The following is a 17,338-nucleotide window of genomic DNA, read 5'->3' as shown; positions in this document are numbered from 1 at the left end:
TTGCCTAATTTTTAAGTCTCAAATTTCGTGCGAAATAATTTGGGGTTGGAATTCGGCGGCCGGATTAGGAGGTCAAATTTATAGTAAGCATTTGATCTGAATTTGGACAAAAGGAAGCTTGATTGGGTGAACCACTCGATTAGTAAATGGATTTATTCATGAAAATTTAACTTTTAGCGGGCGTGTGAATTGTGTATATTATTTTAATATAAAGCTTTTCTGTTGTGAAATTTGATTCTTTTTTTATTACAGTTAGAGAAATTATTATAATAAGCTGAGTTTCTTGTCAAAGAATTATGACTTTGCAAGTTTGCATGACCATTATAGAATATTTCAGACTTGCTCGAAATAGAATTAATTAATATTGAGATCAAAAGTAAGTGTTAGGGATATAAGTACAAGTAACTTAGGGTAAAAGCTTAAAATAGAGTAGAGACTAATGTTAAGATAAAAAATAAATGTGAAGGATATAAGTACAAGTAACTTTGGGTGAAAGGCAGTACATATGCAAATATCTACTACTAGGCTGATTGTTTGAATTAGATCCTTATAAAGTATAAACCAACATAAATAAATGAATATTCAAATCCAAGATAAACTCAATAGGACAAAATTCAGAACTGTACAAATAATATCACTCTAATCATTAGAATTAACCGAACAATGCATCAAATCTTGCTAAAGTCTCTCATAAGATTACATTTTTTTTTTGTCCTCCATGTACGAGCAAGTAGTCGTAAAATAAAACAAAGATATTCATTACCATTACCATTACCATTGGTTTTGCAGAATAAAATCAAACAATCATTGTACTAGTAGAATTTGTTTCGTGCCACAAAATCCAAATTCCAGTGGCGCATATCACGCTTTCCCATTTTCAACGGACCCCGTCCCCCGATCACATGCTTTCTGGTCCCACGGTCAACATAAACAGCGTCCTCTTTCCGCAACAGGTAACTCCGTCAGAACTCATCCGTTACCCGCTTCCGTCAAACTTTCTTTAACAGTCCAACGCAATCGTCACAATTCTCGCCTACAATCGACCCCATTCCAATACCCTCTCCTCACCAATCCAAAACCGCCACGTCACCTCACCCAAATGGTTTTGATCCCCCTGCTACCGATTCTATGAAATTCCAAAGAGCTTTGAAACGACGTCGTAACGCAAAGAGAAATCCGGTCCTTTCGTTCCCGGCTTTTCCTGAAACGCAATATTAAATTCCGAGTGCGGATTCGGATTTTGGATCTGTCCGAAGTCCGAACGGACGAGTTGAGTTGGCTTCATTCTGTGGCGGCGGCGAAAGAGGCTGAGGGATACCGGAGGCAGTAAAAATGGAGGCGGAGGACAAGAAGAAGAAGAAGAGGAACAAGAATAAGAAGAAGAACAACAAGGCCCCCGACGATGTCCCCGTCGCGGAGAACAGCAGCCAAGTTTCATTGTCCGCCGCCGCCGCCGCCGCCGATACTATTTCCGAAGATGTCCAGATTTCCGGCAATGGTCAAGTTTCAGAGGCCGCTGATAATGCTGTGCAATATGTAGATGCGAATCCGATTAGGCATGAGAATGGCACCGAACAACGTGTAAGTTAGGATTTTGATTCCGTTTATTGATATTAATCTCTGAGCATTCGTGTTTGGATTGGATCGATTACAAATTTATCAGGATTTGGATTTTGTTGCGTGCATTTTGTGTTTGTGATATTCAAATATTTGAGCTTTTTTTTTTTTTTTTTTTTTGGTGCAGTCGTTATTAGCTGAATCTGAGGAAAGGCATTGGCTTCAAAAAGAGGTAAGTCTGCAAATTAGCCTTTTGTTTCGAGTTTTACATGTTTAGCGAAAAGTAACCATAGTTTTTGTAGGCTGAGTTGGAAGAAATGATCAAGCAATTAGAAAAAGAAAAAGACTTGCAAATGCACAAGGAGGTAAATTATTGTAATTAACTCTGAGAATAATACAAGATTAGTGAAAATGTTTTGCAGTTCAATTGGTTTTAACCTTGTCGTGTTACTTTGTTATTCAGGCTACATTTGAGGGTACTATTAAGCAATTACAGAATGAAAAGGATTCAAGTGAACAGAATGTGGTACTATATTTTGCTATGAACTTTAAGATAGTTATCTATTTTGCATGTGTTTTCGGACGTTTCATATTGAATGTGTATATTTCTTCTCTAGGCTACGTTAGAAGGTACGATAAAACTATTACGGGATGAAAAAGATGCACATATGCAGAAAGAGGTACTATATTTTACTTTCACATTCAAATGCCTGAGTGAGATGGTGTCCATCGACTTTTTCAGGTGTGCATTTTTGTGTGACATTTGGTATTGGTTTTCTTCTTCAGGCTACGTTAGAAGATACAATAAAACTATTACGGGAGGAAACTGATTCACACATTCATAAAGAGGTAATATTATAGCCAAGATGATAAGCTGACAATGAGTTGGTGCACATTTATTTTGGATTGCGCTCTATCACATCTTATATTGCAAATATGGAATCCTATGCTTCATATATTTTCAGGATTACCTTATTTGATTGAATCACTTGCAGGCCATCCTACAGAAGGAAATTGTACAATTACGGAGTGAAACAGATTCCTGGCTTCAAAAGGAGGTAATATGACTTGGATCATAAGGCTAATCTGGATTTTGGGCACCATTAGTTTTTTCTTCACAAGCATGCTTGTAATTATGGTTGCTCTAGATTTTTGTGCAACCTTGTACTAAACAAAACTGAAAACTAGTGGATTTGGTGCTAAGGTGTGTTAGTTGCAGGTTGGGTTGGAGGAGAAAATCAGTCGACTAGTAGCCGAAAAGTCCACTTTGGAATCTGAAGAGGTTACCCTTTCTCCTCTTCCCCATTTTTTATTGTGTAATCCCATAACTAATGATAGTCTGGCCTTCCTTGATGCCCTTCATTCCTATTTTGCTTCTGCCAAACTTACTGTAAATTGTTGCACAGGCAAGCTTACAGGAAAAGATTAAACATCTACAGAGTGATAGAGATACCTGGATTCTAAAGGAGGTAATTACTTTGTATTTTTCTTTTTGTTTGGTATTGATAATTATAATGTATTAAAACTAGGAATTCAGTTGGGCCATAAACTTTTTGCATGTATTTCTTTCATATCAACACCTGAAAAGTACTAGAAGTTTTTTTTCTTGTTCTTGTAAAAAGAAACAAATAATTTGAGAATAACATTTGATACATAAATTTTATGTATATGTGTCCTTTACATTTCGTTTCAGAGACTTCTTTTTCCCTGAGCATGTATTTCTTGCAGGATTCATTTAAAGAAATGATAGCAACTCAGACAGATAATATTGCTAGACTACAAGCACAGGTATGTAGCTTGAATGGTCCAAATATTTTACTAATTTGGTCACTTCAAATTAAATGGGTTTTTGCTCTACCAGATTTCTACATGCTACCTACTTTATTGAGTAAAGAGGAATTTGTGTATTGCTTTGCTTCTCTTATATCCTGTAACATATGTTTGTATTGAGTCTGTCTGTTCTCCTTATATCTGTCACAAGCAGTGCACAGAACGTCTTTGTCCTTTCTTCTGATATGGAAATTAAAGCCAAAGCATGGCAGGTGTTGGAATTGGAGCAATCCAGGAATAATCTTGTACAAGAAAACCAACAGCTGATGGGAAATTTATCTAGTCTAGAGTTGCAAATTAAGGATCTTGAGAGTGTTTCTTCTAATCGCTCATCAGTTGAAGGTGCAAAGGTGAGCTTCCTTTTGCTTACCAGATGGCCAAATTTATTGTTGTCTTTTATGAATATTGAGGAATACTGTTTTATGTGTTTTCCAAAGGACAATATGTACAATGACATTGAGAATTTTTATTCAATAATAACATATGTTTCAGTTTCAGCAGGAGTAATAATTATTTTTGGTGAAGGTTTCTTTCTGTTGTTGATTTCTTAACAATTTACTATCAAAGAAAGTGAAAAGGAAAAGGTGTCTTAGTTATTCTCAATGTTAATGCAGCATACTTCAGAACGTGAAGATCTGAACTCGCAAATTGAAGCAGCATGTGCACTGGTTGAGAAATTAATTACAGAGAATGCAGACCTTGTTGAAAAGGTGAAGAGCTTCCCCTCCATGATTTCTGCAGGAGTAATGTGTACTACTTCTGTCACTGGAGGCAAACATATCTTTCATGCAATTGGGTTGTATGCTGAGCGTTTGAGTGATCAGATTATAGCTGTTTCTATTAGGCTCTAATGTGGCTGATTAGCGCTCTGTGTTTTTATGCACTATGATGTTCTGTAGGTGAATGAGTTGTATGTTGAACTTGAACGGCATAGTGCAAAAGATGGGCTTCCTTCAACTACAACATTTAATACAACAGTTCTACCAGTTGAAACTCTTGGTACCATCAATCCCATGTCCAGATCCGGTGAGGATATGTCTACATCAGGCCAGAAGCTTTATTCATCAGAAGTTGTGCCGCTCAAAGAGGAGATACATAATAATGGTAACATGGATTCCCAGCAGGCTGCTTCACTGCAAAGTAATGGTAATTTGGATATTCAGCATCCTGAATCAGTTCCAAATTCAACCATATCGTATGAATCCAGTGAAAGTGAAATTGTGCAAATTCCTTTGGACGCCGATGAAGTTCGGGATCTAGAATCGCAGTCAGCCAGAGAGGTTAAAAACGAAGCTGTCTCTCTTACAGATGCTCCCCTAATTGGTGCACCTTTCCGGTTAGTGTCGTTTGTTGCTAGATATGTCAGCGGTGCAGACTTGGTTAACAAAAGTTAGTACTAACTCTAGCGTTTAGCTTTTTACATTGCCATGAAACAGGGGCATAAACCCATATTTTTGTTGAAAGAATGTAATATACTATTCTTTTAGAGATCGAGGCAGGCCTTTTTTACTGCCCCATTAATTGTTAAACTATCGGAAAATGTAATTCTTATATTGAAGAAACAACTCAAAAGGAAAGACTTGAAATTTCATAGTTTATTTCCATCTCTCAACTTTTTCAGCGCTCAGTTTTTAGGGTTTGGCACTTGGAATCACAGTTGACTTGCGCCAACAAAATTGTGCAATGGTAAAATCTTCAATAGTAGCATTTCATTGTGATCATGACATGTCATCTTAGTAACCAAATAATTAAGTACATGTGTTTACAAGAACGCATCATGTGAATGCTGAAGGATGAACAGTTATATAAAGACTAAAGGATTGCTCAATCGATTCAGAGTCATAATTGTTTGGAAACTTCTTTGCATGATAATCACAAATTCACAATAGGAAAAAATAGACGCTATAAGCTTCTACAGAAGGGCTCTACAAAGAATCACAAATTGGGGAATATATGACAGTTAGAAAAGGATTCATGAATTGCTTGGCTCATGCATGCTGGTGCTGAGTTTTATGTCTCTAGGACAGAAGTTTCAGAATAGTGATGCCAGGGCAGTCATGGAGTCTGAGTATTTGAGCTCTTGGACTTGTTATCGTCTGACGAAGGTCGGTTCTCAGAATCCGGTGGCCTGATATCCTCGATCATCTTAACAACTTCCTCCATAGTAGGCCTCAGGTCCGGTACAGTTTGCACGCATGCCATTGCTATTTGAAGCATCTGTACCAACTCTTCTTCAATATTTTGAAACCTCATTAGCTCTACATCAAACACCTCTGCTGTCCATTCCTCTCGAACAACAGACTGTACCCACCTTGGAAGATCCACAACATCTTCACGCCCTGGTGACTGGACTGGTGCTTTACCTGTGAGCATCTCCAGGAGCAGGACACCAAAACTATAAACATCGGATTTTTGGAATGATTTTCGAGCTTCAATCACCTCAGGAGCTCGATAGCCTACACTTCTGGAAGGTATAGTTGCAAAGTTCATAAGAGGAGTTAAGCCAAAGTCTGAGATACAGCCATTAAGGTCCTGGGTGATGAGGATGTTGGAGGACTTGATGTTGCCATGGATGAATTTCCCTCCACCAGACGAGTGGATATGAGCAAGACCTTTTGCACTTCCAACGGCAATCTTTAGTCTAGTTTCCCAGTCCGGTCCATTATGTCCACTTTCCCTGTTTCCTGTTGAAGGGACAGAATATAAAGGAGAGAATTTATATTTTGCACATATTTGTTACAGTAACAAGCACCATGAAAAGTAAAATCAATACCTAAATGCCTACTTACTAGAATTCCTATCTGAAACTAAAAAGATATCTCCACTCTCTATACCATAGCATCCTTATTATATCTTCATGCTAAAAGCAAAATTCAAAGAAGTGAAAAGAGAGAATTTGATGAAATGGAGCATACCATGCAATAATGCGGCTAAGCTACCAGCTGCAATGTAGTCATAAACCAGGAGCTTTTCATCTTTGGAGTAGTAATAAGCACGAAGAGGAACAACATTTGAGTGCTGACTAATCCTCCCGGCATTCTCCATTAGCTGTTCAAATTCCCTTTTCCCCACAACAACTTCTTTCATTCTTTTCACAACCACTGTTGTCCCCTCCTCCAGGATGGCCTTGTAAGTAGTCCCATAACTCCCCTTTCCTAGCACTTCAGCCGAAGCTCTTAGTAAATCCTCAAGATCAAAATTATAAGAACTGCCTTCAAAGAAGACCAGTTTGTTCTTCTCAGCCTCTTGCACCCCACTTCCGAAGTCCTCCTTTAGCTGCTCACTCCTTCCACCTTTTGTTTTCACTACAGCACCATCTTTGCGGGTTTTCCTCTTCAAACAGCACAGCACCATTACTAGAACTGAGAGAAACAACACTGCAAAACCACCACATGCAATGGCAATGACAGCCCCAACACTTAGTTTCATCTTAGATCCTTTTTTGGGTTTGGAGGGGCCTGGTGGTTGATGATTAGGGGATGGAGAAGGTGAGGGAGTGATTGAAGCACACTGTTTTAGTGGTGGCCCACATAACATCGAGTTTCCTTCAAAGGAAGAAGTGGGGAATTTTTTAAAGGGAGGAGGAATTGAACCATTAAGGTGGTTGTAGCTTAAATTCAAATGCTTAAGCCTTGGAGTTTTGATATCAGGAACAGGTCCACTGAGGGAATTGTTCTGGAGGTTCAGCCCACTGAGATGTGTTAAATTTTGGATTGTGGCTGGAATGCTGCCGGTGAGGGAGTTGGAAGACAAATCAAGTACAGTGAGGTTGGGAGGCAGAGAAGAGGGAATACTACCTGTAAAATTGTTGCCGTGAAGGTATATGTAGCGCAAGGAAGGAAGGGCAAAAATATCTGATGGAAGACTCCCACTAAGGCGGTTTGAGTGAAGGCTAAGGATCATGAGAGCGTCCAGCTTGCCAAGAGTGTGAGATGGAATTGGACCATAGAGTCCAACACCCGGGAGTCGAACAGCAAGCACACGTGTGCCATTCAAGGTACAGTTGATGCCAACCCAAGAATTGCAGACTGACATAGTAGTATCCCAGTTAACTTTTCGGCCATGAGGAACAACTGAAATGAAGTCGAGGAGGGCTTGTTTGTCTGAACTGAGGTCAGCTATGGTTTGGCAAAGGAATGAGAGAATTAGAACTGTTGCACAAACTAGATATGGCTTCATTTAGTATTGGTTTTTGATAGATCAGCTAAGGACTCAAACTGTGAGGGTGATCTCAGAAGCCTCTCTTCCCCTGCAAAACAACAGAAGGCTTAAGAATATTTCTCTTGGTCATTTCTGCAACTTAAAAGTAGCGAGCAAATGTGGCTAAACATTTAAAGAAAATGAAGATTCTATTGCACATATGCTTCACTGTCACTGTAAGTAACGTATGAAACTAACAATTAGGTAGTTTACTCCTATTTAGAAGAAGTCTCTTCAAATGTCCCAAAATATCAATTTCAATATTTTCCTAGGATCCTATGGGAAGAAATGGAAAAGGCAATGACAACTTTGCCACCAGGAAGGCCTCAAAAGAGATGCCAAAAATTAAGTTCAACAGTTAGAAGTATCAAGAAAGTATTTAACCTAATCCAATCTTGAATAGAAACCCAAATCATCATAAAGAAATTTGCTAAAGAAATAAAGGAAAGGCAAAAGCACAGTTCTATTCCACTAAAGAGAAAGCAAAAGGCTTTAAAGCAATGCCATAAATGCTGAAATAATTCCTTTTTCAGCTTTCTTAAATTCATCCTTAATGGCCCAGATAGATTCCACTAACTTGTTCATCATCCATTACCAAAAAAAAAAAAAAAAAACAAAATTCTTCACATGCAAAGAAAGCTAAAATATAAGTGCTTAGATCTAAAGCCACCACTTTACCCATGAAGAAATTAACAATTCAATTTACCAAATTAAACTAATCTTCATTTCTTCTCTTATAATCAAACAATTGCTTCCCTTAGTTGACTTACAAAGAAACAGCACAATAAATTGAGCAGCCAAGAAGGGAATAAGATAGAGCAAATTTCCAAGTAGCTATGAAGTAAATCTCTAAAGAAACTTGTAGCTTTCTTGTATACAACAGAAACTTGTAGCTCTCCAGGATTTCAAAACCCCAGCTTGAACAGACACAATGCAAATCAAAACTCAAAATTGGAGAAACAAAACTGTACATAGAAATTAAAACAAGAACCCGAAATTGAAGAACGGGAGCGGAGAACTGACCGTCACATCCGGCGCCGAATCCGAAAGCGAAAGCTGGAAATGCGGGAGCGGTTCGGAGCTGAGAAAATTAGTAAGAGTGAGTGGGAGTGTGTTTAATGCTTGTGGAAGTTGTAGGTGAGCTGTAACGGCATTTCTTCACAATCACGCAGCTACAAAAAAAAAAGAAGGCAAAAAGGTCAAAAGGGTAGCTACCTAGTAAGTAAGGTTGAAGAAGATTCGGAAGCAGCAGAAGAACAAAGACCTACTTACTCACAGAGAGAGAGAGAGAGAGAGAGAGAGAGAGAGAAAGAGAGAGTTGAGCTACTTACTGGCTACTGGTATTAATTGTTTAAGCTTCTCCGTGAAGCTAACGTAGAGTGGTACTTGTTTTTACACGCGGATCTCGATGATGAGGGTGACCCCTCCTTCCTTCCTTGTTTCTTTATAGTTCTTCGATTTTTCATGGCAGTGTTTCTCTTTCTCTTTACAAAGTTTCGAGCTTGAGGTTGAAGTTCTAGGCTTTATACGGGGGGTCTGCAAATCAAAGTGGTCAACCAAATGGTGGTTTTTAGTTTTTAGTTTATCCTTTATTGCTAAAATCACCAAATTCATTTCACCAAATGATAACCGTTTAGCAATAAAGGATAAACTAAAAACGAAAAACCACCAACTAAAATGAGCAAAGTTCTAGGCTTTATTGCTAAACGGTTCGCTTGGATTTTCCCGTTGAGGATAAATTTAATTACCAACGTCTCCCAAATTTAATTATCTTTTTCTTCTTCTTCAAAAGAGTGAAATGGGTTCATTTGATATCAAAATTTTATTACTGAGTGTGTAACCAAAAAAAAAAAAAACACTATTACTGTGTCAATCTGTAGTGTAGAATTCAATGTTGTGTTGATATGCGTTGTGTTTCGATTCTGTCAATATTTGCGTTAAAACTGTAATTGCTTTGAAGTTTGAAGTGACGAGACTAAAGTCTGAATTTATGAGCTAATGACGAATTTAGAATCAAGATAGTTATAGTTAAAATGATAGCGAAATGATAAATTCAAATTTAAGTGACCAATTTAACAATGCGCTCATATTTAGTTGCTTCTGGATGAGAATATTGATAAAGACTTTGGAGCACTACTATGCCTCTACTTTAGAATCCAAGAACCAAGAGACGATAAATAATCTTACTTTACTAGTTTAGAATATGAATGATTCAGTATTTACTTTGAGAAAATCCACATTTCAGGCAACGACTCATGAAAACAAAAAGAAAAGCGGATCTAATTTTTGACTAAAATCACGTGATGTTAATTCCAAATTCTAAAGGGAGCCGAATATTAGCCAAGAATGAATGGATGCAATGATGCATGGACCAAATGGTCCAACATAGTATAAAAGCCAAACCATATTTCATTGCTTTTTTGGACAATGAAAAACAAGTTTTTACTGGACCAACAAATGTGCATTGAAAGGAAAAGAGTGAACTACACACTGAATTTGGCAAAGAAGAAAAAGTAATTGGTCTTTTTCTTTGGTAAAAGCCAATGACTGTGATTTGGCAAAGCCTATGTGTGTTCATTACGTGTGTTGTTATCATCTGTATGTATTTGAGTAAGCAATGAATTAGAGGGTTGCTTAGGGTGGTCGAATGAGATTTACTTTGCATTAATTAACCATTACCATTCAAGGACACAAGAGGTGGTTGAGTTAAAGGAATAATTATTTGGTAATGGATCATGAGTTAACTCATAAGTCACTCCTAAAACATTACTTTCAGCACAATTTTCTTCTGTAAAATATAGAGCTATAGGAGAAGTTAGTGACGGATTCAAGGAATTAGGAATGTCACAGGTGTCAATCACCTTGTAAACTTTTGATCAATAACTACAATGATCAGCAATTTCATAGACTTTGCTGTGTATTTAGAAGCGAGATAAAATAAAAAATCGTAACTAACACAAAGTGTTCGATGACTTACTCAATAAACAATAAAAGTAGAAGATAATCCAATCCAATATATTTCATTTCTTTCTGCATATAAAATTGAGAACATAATGTGATGCTTGGTACCGGTTATGCATAGACAAAATGCTTTTGGAAGTTAACAAAGAAGTGACGAATATACAAGTTAAATTTACCCAAAAAGAGACAAACTACAGAATCATATACCTAGCTAGCTACTTCTTAATTGCCTTGTTCTTGTAATAGTTGTGGGATTCTAGCATGATGGGAGAAAGAAACAAATTCCAGAGACATTTCTAACCAGTAATCGTTTTCAATCCAGAAAACACGACTTGGATTTTTCATAGAAATAGCTTTCATTGGAATGTTGAATTTTCCATCTTACTATTTGAAGCACATGCATGATGCTAGACTGAAAATGTTAAGGCCATCCAAATCCCGGATTTGCTATCGTATTGAATATGAAACGCTGAGAGAGAAATATCAAAGAGGTCCCCCTACTTTTCTTCGAGTGTGGTTTGGACTTGTGGACTGTTAGGGTGTACTGGATACGATGCCATCATCATATATTCATAGACAGACCGAGTCTCTGGTCTTATGGCTTCTTTAATCTATACCCAACATGCTAATTGACCTTTGATGATGAACTTTTCAACTGATTGTTTAGTCCATTTCGAGACTGGTTTCTTAAGCAGATTAGACTCCAAAAGGATGTAAACAGCCAATTTGTCTCCAGTTGTTAATGTACGTTCGAGAATTAAACCTTGGGGTTAGCGGTGACGGAGGGTGAGAAAATGATTTGGAACTAAAAGGGGTCGTGTGAGGTCCTCGAGTACAAACAATGAAAGGTATTTTTTTGGTCGAAAACAATGAAAGGTATGGGTGAGGCATTTCCCTACTCTTCTTCCTAGAGTTACCAGATAAATCTTTCGGCGCTCTACTTATGTAGGCTTTCCAACAAGAGCTATCATTGTAACAAAGACATTAATCTTAACCAGAACAAGATTATTACATTCATAGTGGACAATCCAGTTTCTTCCTTTTAGGAATAAAAGACTGCTGAAACCAAGCCTGAGAAGAAGACAAAAACTAAACGCAACGCCTCATCAAAATACTAATCAAGTCATGGTAGTTACTCCAGACACCAGAAAAGCTCTTAAAACTTGCTAGACAGGTAGATGAAGCATATAATCATACATGAAATTCATTGGGGGACCATTTCTGCTCAGCTATTTCTAAACGTAGAAGACCAACAATAAATTCATTGATTTCACTGCAGAAGGCAAGTACTACTATCTTTTACATGCTTCCTGTTTTGAGTGATTCATCCATATAAAAGAACCCATATAATCTAGGGGAAACAATAAACACCACTCACTAATCAGATGTTATAAGAGGCCGAAAGGTTCAGGCAGATGCTCAAATCCATTATCAAAGATGGGTCCTTCATCCAATTTATCATCCAAACTGTGTAGCCAGTTTGTATTCTTCAGGTCTTCTTTGAGCAATATTGCATCATAGCGAGAGCTCTCATAGATGTCCACATCATTCAGTTTTGCAGAATACCGTCCACCCCCATTTGCTTCAGTTCCATTTTCTACAGGCCTACTCATGTTGTTCCCATTCTCGTAAACAACTCCATTACTTCTGGATTGCAGGCCTCCATTCATGTTCACTGATGCTGATGAACTCAATGTCCGAACAGACTGGGTCTTAGGAGTTCCAGACCGTATGCTTTGGGGGAAGAGTGTGCTGCCTGAAAGTTGGCGACTGTTTCCTGTTCCATTCTTAATATCCTACATCAGATAGCAGACCAGTCATTAGAATCTATTGCATGAATAAATTATACAAGAACGCTGTTGAATAAATTTAACAAAGCAGTTCTATTTCTTTCTATTGAACTATTTGTAACACACTAGACAAACTCTTCTTGTGCTCACATGGTGTATGAAGTTGTTAGCTAGGTTCAGACCACATAACAATGATTATGTGGATATAATATGATAACAGTGATAAAACGACAACACTAAGAATATCATCAAGTACGTGCTTTTCTGGAATAAACTGGTTAAATGAGAGTCTCCTTCAGCAGTTCAAACAACTCCTTACATGATGGTCCTGACCAAAAAGTTTCTGTCACAATCAAAAACTTCATTCATATGATGTTAAGGAAGAGCATATACATACCATATGCCGGATTGCCATATCGAGAGATTTCTTCGAGATATTCCTCCCAAATCCACTGTTGTCCGTAGCTGGTGTTGATGAAGTCTTCACAGGCTTCCGCATGCCCAGGTCAGGGAGATGTTGCGCCTTTCTAGGCTCAGGAACATCATGGTGCCCATTAGAAAGTACACGGCTTCTTCCAGGGGCCTCTGTGAGTCTTCCCCTTGAAACAATGGGTGATGACTGTCTTCTTGGCACAACCACGGCAGCTGGGGTTTCTAATTTTCCCTTCACTACTACAGCAGCACCAGGCCGAGACCTACCAGCAGAAATTGGCCTGTCTGGTAAGGTTGTTCTAAGGTTTGGCGGTGTATCAAGAGGAAAATCATGGGGAACAATGGGCTGTGGTGGGGGACGGACACGTGGGCTAGGGGAGCTTGGTCGGGATGTCGGTGCTGGATTGCGCCCATTTGAAAGACGGCCAGCTGAAGGTGAAGGACTTGATGCTGGAGACAAAGAAGGCAACGAATGCCGACGAGTGGGGGTAGATGGACGAGAAGGTGTTCGAGCAGCTGGTGAACTCAAGTTTGCAGGAATCTGTGGCCTAGAACTAGGAGTGGATGGTCTTGAGCTTGCCACTGACCGAGGTCTCTCAATGGAAGAGCTAGTCAGAACAGTACGGGTTCTAGAAGGAGTTGAGGGTCTTGATAGTGATGGGCGAGAGGTTGGAGTGGAAGGTCTTGCTGTAGATGGGGAGCGGGTAATGGGGGATGATGGTCTACTGTAAGACGAAACTGAAGCCGAGCTCGTGTTAAGGAAATTGGAGGATCTGTTTGAGGAATAGTTGGTATACTGTGATGAAGAGATTGAAGAGCGAGTCACTGAACTGCTTCTAGCTGGTCTTGATGAATAGTTACTCTCAGATTGTGAAACTGAAAGCTGAAACAGAGACACAAGACGAGAAATAATTAAGTACATTTTCTAAACTCTACAACATAAAATATTGTTCATTTAAAGAAGTCTATCTAGCATCTAACCCGAAACTTACATGGAACATGGATAAAGTCAATTCAGAAAGACATACCCTTGAAGGCTTGGCTGAGGAAGTTGATCTATTTAAAGCACTGCTTCTTGCAGCAGCTAAGGTTGGTTGAGATTCACTTCCATCTGATGAAGGGAAAAGTGGAGTTTCTGGTGGAGTGAGAAGCCTGATGACAAAAAGTTGAAAAAAGAAGAAGTCAGAAATATGTAGTTTTATTGAATACCAATTTAACTTCATACAGAATTCTCCAATTTAGCAATTCAAGCATGAACTGAATGTATCAAATTCTTGTTCACTTGAGTTTAGGTAAACATTTCAAGAAAAGAAAACAACAAGAGTCTAGCACAGTAGCAGGCACATTTGAACTAATCAGGCTAATACAAACCAATTAGACTAAGCATAACTGAACTAACATGACACAAGTTTATATTGAGCAGGGAGACACTTCTTTCAGTCTATTTATTAAAGGATGCTTACACTATGGTTTGAGGCATCCCTCACAGTAATTTCCTCACCAAGGTGATTTGATTACCTACCTCTCACACATCTATCTTTTCAGCGACTGACTTTTCTTCTTCTACTTCCCATTTCAAATGTTTCACAATTTTTTTTGTAACCTTATGTACCACAAGTCTAATACTTGACAACATTACCACAGCTTGACAGAGATGGAAATAAGATTCTGAAATGCTGACAATACAAAATGCACTCATAGTGAGTCTAAAAGTCCATAAAAATCCATCTTCTTTCGTTTTTGGATATTCACTACTGGATACTTCACTCAATCAATTTCAATGTGATTCTCAGGCGATGCTTTTCTTGCCTTGTCCTACTCAATTCTGCAGATTCAGCTATCAGAAAAGCCGTCATCACTAGTTGATTCTCTATTGGCATATTTTAGAAAGACACTATTCCGAATCCCACAACTCCAAAATAAACATCCTCCCCATGATACACATCAGAGATGAAGAAAATGGATGTAAAAAGTGTTTATGAATTAAAATACAAACAGAAAATGATAAAAGTTAAAGATTGAGACTTTTTACCAGTCATAATCATGCTTTCCACCACCATCTGCAGATGACAACAGATCATCAATCCCAGTCCTTGCTCCCACTTTGCCCGATCCAACTGACAGTCTCCCCAATTTCACCGAAACTATTCGCACAATCAAATCACAGTAATCAAAATCAATCTCAAATCACATACTATCAAACACACAGCTCAAGCAGATCGAATTAAACGCCGCCGTTTTGATCGTTTAAGCGGGTGACCAAAAACTTGGAAGTCTTTCCCATTGGACGCCGACAAATCGGCGGGTAATTATCACTAAATGACCGAATTGCCCTCCATACCGGAAAAGGGGCAAGGGGCAATTCTGTAAAGTACAATACAACAAACAGCACGAGGAATGAAACAACGTGAAGATTTACCGTCGGAGGAGTCATCGGAGGAAGCGACGGAGAGAGTGCGGCGGCTCTTGGAGAAGAGATCCAAGCTACTGCTCTCGTCATGGTGCTCCTGCTTCACACTCGAAGACAGCAGAGGGAGATTCAAACTGCCGCCTCGCCGGTGGTTCTGCGACGCCGGAAAATTCCTCCCGCCGGCCAGAGACTCCCTCACATTCCGGTTCATCATTTGCCAAACTCAATCCTCCTCTACGCTCCAGTCCTCAATGCCGCGAGGGACGCCATTGCTCTCTGCTTCGAGTGAGATTGAGAGAGAGAGAGAGTGCGGAGGAACACAGCGAGCTAGTCATTTTGAGCTATAGGAAGCTAGCTAGCTTGTTGGATTATTTTGATAAATGGTGTAATTCTTTAGCTTTTACATCATGTATGGAAGGAAGAGAGAGAGAGAGAGAGAGAGAGAGAGAGGTTTTGAGATCTATCTCTGTTTGGGGTGTGGGGAAATGGGAAGGGGGTGCAGTTAAGATCCGTGCTTTTCTGTGTTTAGTTTTGATTTGTTTATGTGTGAAGGAAGGTAAACAGTGAGGGAGTGAAAGAGAAGCATTCAGCACAGAAATATTATTACAAACTACTGACACACTGGGTCTCTGCGTCATTCAGCCTTCTTCTTCTTTCTTTTTCTTTCTTTTCTTTTATTTATTTCCATTTTTCATCCGTCGAATTTGGATACAAAATTATGTTTAGGGCTTGAAAATTAGAAACATATAATACTCCGAAATCCACCGTAATTTTAATTGCAAATTAAGTTTTACATGTATAATTAATGCAGAGGTTGGTTTGGTTCACCCTGTTCTCAAAATCAACTTTAGATCGAGTATCCCTTAGCTTTTTTTCTTTGAGCAAATTTGGTTGTTAGAAGATAGATTTAGGCAAGAATTGATAAGTATTGGTACATGAATGGTCTTTGATGGGGCGGGTCACTACATATTTGGATTTTTAGGCGTCTCTAGCATCCCATCATTGAAATAACGTCGTCAGTATCAGTTGCTGACAGGGGCAGAGCTAAGTAGCGAGCTGTGTTAGATTTGGATCAAAGAAAAAAGAAATCCGGGTAAGCCTGTGTTAGAAGTATAATTACTTGTAAAAGCGATTGTCAATTAAACGCAGAGGTCGGTTTGGTTCACCCTGTTCCCAAAATCAACTTTAGATCGAATATCCCTCAGCTTTTTTTCTTTGAGCAAATTTGGTTGTTAGAAGATAGATTTAGGCAAGAATCGATAAGTATTGGTACATGTATGGTCTTTGATAGGGCGGGTCACTACATATTTGGATTTTTAGGCGTCTCTAGCATCCCATCGTTGAAATAATGTCGTCAGTATCAATTGCTGACAGAGGCAGAGCTAAAGTAGTGAGCTGTGCTAGATTTGGATCAAAGAAAAAAGAAATCCGGGCTGGCCGTTCTTTGAAAATACCAGTTTTTCAAACTTATAATTGAGAGCAATTGAACGACATAAAAAATCTATTTATAGAACTAGCATTGAAAATTTAGCTCACCCAAACAAATTTTTTTCATTTCATTCTTGTTTGCTGAATTACAAATTGTGAATCAAAATAGTCGGCTCAAATCAAACTTATCGGCACCAAGTCCACCATAGTCCACGTTGCTAATGCTTATCTCAAATCATTTTCCAATACTTCAGAATGTATAATCTTTTTTTCTTTTTCTTTTTTCCAGCTCTCAAACTGCCTTGGAATTAATTTCAAAGATTTTACTGACACACTGGGTCTCTGTTTCGAAGAAGGCCTTTTTTTCTCTTTCTTTTATGTATTTCTATTTTTCATCCGTCGAATTTGGATAAAAAATTATGTTTAGGGCTTGAAAATTATTATTTTTTTGATCAAATAAGAACTTCATTGACTATGAATCAATTACAATGAGTTGTGGAAAGACTGTAAGCAACCACCAAGATGATGAAATGCCCAAAGTTTTCCATACTAGACTTCACACTGAAAGTCCATACTGACACACTAATGGAGCCACTCAGGCCCCGACTCTAAACAAAGAAAAGGCTGACTAATTTTTAAGGCTTCCTTTGCTAGCCGGTGAGCAATTCCATTGCCTTCCCATTTCACAAAGTGCCCACTACAGGAACTAAAAGATTGAACTAACAACTTA

At 38.5% G+C, this 17,338-nt stretch overlaps 3 protein-coding genes across 4 annotated transcripts; 1 reads left to right on the top strand and 2 right to left on the bottom strand.

The window, feature by feature from the left end:
* Positions 1-1,152: 1,152 nt before the first annotated feature.
* On the top strand, positions 1,153-4,982 carry LOC112195002 (paramyosin). The gene is made up of 13 exons (XM_024335281.2): positions 1,153-1,581; positions 1,745-1,789; positions 1,860-1,922; positions 2,021-2,083; positions 2,175-2,237; positions 2,344-2,406; positions 2,553-2,615; positions 2,777-2,839; positions 2,964-3,026; positions 3,286-3,345; positions 3,600-3,737; positions 4,002-4,097; positions 4,287-4,982. Exons 1-13 carry the CDS (start codon positions 1,333-1,335, stop codon positions 4,779-4,781), a joined length of 1,524 nt encoding a protein of 507 aa, XP_024191049.1. The 5' UTR covers positions 1,153-1,332; the 3' UTR covers positions 4,782-4,982.
* Positions 4,983-5,235: 253 nt separating this feature from the next.
* LOC112193720 (probable inactive receptor kinase At5g58300) lies at positions 5,236-9,144 on the bottom strand. Of its 2 annotated transcripts, none has more exons than XM_024333947.2 (4): positions 8,919-9,144; positions 8,611-8,759; positions 6,303-7,636; positions 5,236-6,071 (listed from the first exon to the last, which is right to left on the bottom strand). In XM_024333947.2, the coding sequence occupies exons 3-4, from the start codon at positions 7,564-7,566 to the stop codon at positions 5,443-5,445; spliced, it is 1,893 nt and encodes a 630-aa protein (XP_024189715.1). In that variant the 5' UTR covers positions 7,567-7,636; positions 8,611-8,759; positions 8,919-9,144; the 3' UTR covers positions 5,236-5,442. The 2 variants fall into 2 exon arrangements, with proteins under 2 accessions (XP_024189715.1, XP_024189716.1); XM_024333948.2 differs by having other exon boundaries at positions 6,303-7,638; positions 8,614-8,759.
* A 2,558-nt stretch (positions 9,145-11,702) lies between these two features.
* On the bottom strand, positions 11,703-15,764 carry LOC112193105 (proteoglycan 4). Its single transcript, XM_024333137.2, has 5 exons — positions 15,190-15,764; positions 14,803-14,914; positions 13,799-13,922; positions 12,736-13,653; positions 11,703-12,344 (listed from the first exon to the last, which is right to left on the bottom strand). The coding sequence occupies exons 1-5, from the start codon at positions 15,392-15,394 to the stop codon at positions 11,937-11,939; spliced, it is 1,767 nt and encodes a 588-aa protein (XP_024188905.1). The 5' UTR covers positions 15,395-15,764; the 3' UTR covers positions 11,703-11,936.
* Between the last annotated feature and the right edge of the window lie 1,574 nt (positions 15,765-17,338).

This window comes from Rosa chinensis, chromosome 3, assembly GCF_002994745.2.
Source record: "Rosa chinensis cultivar Old Blush chromosome 3, RchiOBHm-V2, whole genome shotgun sequence".
In the NCBI taxonomy this organism is placed as follows: domain Eukaryota; kingdom Viridiplantae; phylum Streptophyta; class Magnoliopsida; order Rosales; family Rosaceae; genus Rosa; species Rosa chinensis.
This window is presented reverse-complemented; position numbering and strand designations above follow the sequence as displayed.

Bases quoted from the DNA above. Each gene is read 5' to 3' on its own strand.
- LOC112195002 (XM_024335281.2), top strand. From the start codon at position 1,333: ATGGAGGCGGAGGACAAGAAGAAGAAGAAGAGGAACAAGAATAAGAAG. The intron at 3,346-3,599 runs GTATGTAGCTTG...AAAGCATGGCAG, and splicing joins TTGCTAGACTACAAGCACAG to GTGTTGGAATTGGAGCAATC. The intron at 4,098-4,286 runs GTGAAGAGCTTC...GATGTTCTGTAG, and splicing joins ATGCAGACCTTGTTGAAAAG to GTGAATGAGTTGTATGTTGA.
- LOC112193720 (XM_024333947.2), bottom strand. From the start codon at position 7,566: ATGAAGCCATATCTAGTTTGTGCAACAGTTCTAATTCTCTCATTCCTT. The intron at 6,072-6,302 runs GTATGCTCCATT...TCCCTTCAACAG, and splicing joins CTTAGCCGCATTATTGCATG to GAAACAGGGAAAGTGGACAT.
- LOC112193105 (XM_024333137.2), bottom strand. From the start codon at position 15,394: ATGATGAACCGGAATGTGAGGGAGTCTCTGGCCGGCGGGAGGAATTTT. The intron at 14,915-15,189 runs GTAAATCTTCAC...TTGTGCGAATAG, and splicing joins CTCCGATGACTCCTCCGACG to TTTCGGTGAAATTGGGGAGA. The intron at 13,923-14,802 runs GTAAAAAGTCTC...TTTTGTCATCAG, and splicing joins GGAAAGCATGATTATGACTG to GCTTCTCACTCCACCAGAAA.